Here is a 2,025-nt window from a genome sequence, read left to right as displayed (position 1 = left end):
GTGCGCGTTGGGGGGGGCGGAGCCACTGTGGGGAGCTCGGTGCCGCAGCGCCCCCTGGCGGCCGGAGGAGGCCGTTGCCCCAAAATCCCAAATTATTGCCCCAAAAACCCCGAATTATTGCCCCAAAAACCCCGAATTATTGCCCCAAAAACCCCGAATTATTGCCCCAAAAACCCCGAATTATTGCCCCATTCTGCCTCATTTCCGCGGCGTTCATTAGCCAAGGTTTGGTAATTGTTACAGTTTATTGAAGTCATGTGGAGAGGCGGCACACACAGCCTCACACCTGCCCTGCCCCCTGAAAGGACAAAGTTCCTGTGCTCCTCTCCAGTCTCACAAATAAACTGCTCAATCAATTACTTTAAAAAGAAGAGTTGGGGGCAGTTCCCAAGGTCCTGATCACCTGAGAAGCCTCACTCTCTGCTCTCAGGGTAGAAGGAATTCCTCACCCCCCAGCCCACAATGGTGCAGTTTCCACGTACAAGAGGCACCTGGAGCCAAACCAGCAGCCAAAGCTCCTTTGCTGGTTCAGCTGAATCAAATTTTTCACACTTTAGATTATTAAATAACGTGTTTATTACTCCTGGTGTGCTGAGTATCTTACAACAGATACACAGTGCAGCAGCACACACACCCCTGAAGGCTGAGGGGGCCCCAGGGGAGGTTTGGGCTCAGCCTTTGGCTGTTTGTGGAAGGGAGAAGGGACAGCCTGAGCTGTGCTCTAACTGCCAAAGCTGTGCTTGTCCTTGGCCCTGCAGGCAGGAGCTGCTGCTCTGCTCTGGGCTCTCCTCTGCCCCTCCACGTCCTCCCCTCTCCAAGGCACATGGGGACACCCTCAAGGGTCCAGTATAACACAATCTAACAGGATATTCTCTCACTTCTTCCTAATTCTGGTGGATTTTGAGCTTCCTCTCAAATGCTGAGCTGGGAAGGAGCTCAGGAGGTCAGACAGGAATCCCAGCCAGGGCTGGATCCTCAGTTTCTTGATCCAAGGAGAAATCCCACCCAGTGTCACAGTCTGCAGGAGGCCTGAGACACTTTGGAGTTGGTTTTTCTGTTCAGGGCGTTGCAGATGAAGGTGCCTGTGTCCATCAGCTTCTGCAGATCCACCCCCTGCATGGCAAAGGCCCAGGACATGCCTTGAGGGACATCTCCCACCACCCCAGGGTGCCCCACACCCCGTCCAGCCTGGCCTTGGGCACTCCAGGGAGAGCCACAGCTCCTCTGGGCACCCTGTGCCAGGCCTGCCCACCCTCCCAGGGAATATTTTTCCCTGATATCCCATCTCACACTCCCTCTGGCAAGGGGAAGCTGTTCCCCCTGTCCTGTCCCCACCACACTCAGGCTCCTGCCCTGTGCTCTGCCCTGAGCAGAGCCTGAGGTGCCACTCACCGTGTGGATGCCCAGCCCGTTGAGCATGTACACCAAGTCCTCTGTGGCCACGTTCCCAGAGGCTCCCCGGGCATAGGGACACCCCCCAAGGCCGGCCACGGAGGCGTCCACCACGCTCACCCCCATCTGCAAACAGACCCCGGGTCAGGGGCTGCTCTGGGAGCACAAATCTGCAATTCCCAGCAAGCCCAAAATCCCCAAGGGAAGCTGCTCCATTTGTGTGGCTGCCCCATCCCTGCAAGTGCCCCAGGCCAGGCTGGGTGAGCTTGGAGCAGCCTGGGACAGTGGGAGATGGGACAAGATGGGCTTTAAGGTCCTTCCCAGGCAGCCCTGGCAGGAATTTGTGCTGCAGAGCAGGGATCGTACCTGCAGGGCCACCAGGATGTTGGCCAGGGCCTGGCCATAGGTGTCGTGGCAGTGAACAGCCAGAGCCCCCACGGGCACCTCCTTCATCACCACGGCCAGCATCTCCCTCATGCTGCCCGGGGTGCCCACGCCGATGGTGTCCCCCAGCGAGATCTCGTAGCACCCCATGGAGTACATCTTCTTGGAGACCTGGGCAGAGCCAGCAGGGCACTGAGAGGGCATCCTCCCTCCCACAGCTCATTCATGCTGCACAATAAATCCCTGGAG

At 57.7% G+C, this 2,025-nt stretch overlaps 2 protein-coding genes across 2 annotated transcripts in view; both read right to left on the bottom strand.

Moving 5' to 3' along the window:
- Positions 1–202, bottom strand: part of GALE (UDP-galactose-4-epimerase) — a 3,820-nt gene extending 3,618 nt beyond the window's left edge. The window contains exon 1 of the mRNA XM_005427163.3: positions 188–202. Within this exon, the coding sequence (XP_005427220.1) occupies positions 188–202 (15 nt within the window). The remainder of the gene's footprint in view (positions 1–187) is intronic.
- A 350-nt stretch (positions 203–552) lies between these two features.
- The window catches only part of HMGCL (3-hydroxy-3-methylglutaryl-CoA lyase), a 3,287-nt gene continuing 1,814 nt past the window's right edge, over positions 553–2,025 (bottom strand). Inside the window, exons 5-7 of the mRNA XM_014309538.2 lie at positions 1,759–1,947; positions 1,393–1,518; positions 553–1,113 (exon numbers count right to left, since the gene is read on the bottom strand). Coding sequence (XP_014165013.1) covers positions 1,012–1,113; positions 1,393–1,518; positions 1,759–1,947 — 417 coding nt within the window. The 3' untranslated portion in view covers positions 553–1,011. The remainder of the gene's footprint in view (positions 1,114–1,392; positions 1,519–1,758; positions 1,948–2,025) is intronic.

Source organism: Geospiza fortis, unplaced genomic scaffold (genome assembly GCF_000277835.1).
Source record: "Geospiza fortis unplaced genomic scaffold, GeoFor_1.0 scaffold432, whole genome shotgun sequence".
Classification (NCBI taxonomy): Eukaryota; Metazoa; Chordata; class Aves; order Passeriformes; family Thraupidae; genus Geospiza; species Geospiza fortis.
This window is presented reverse-complemented; position numbering and strand designations above follow the sequence as displayed.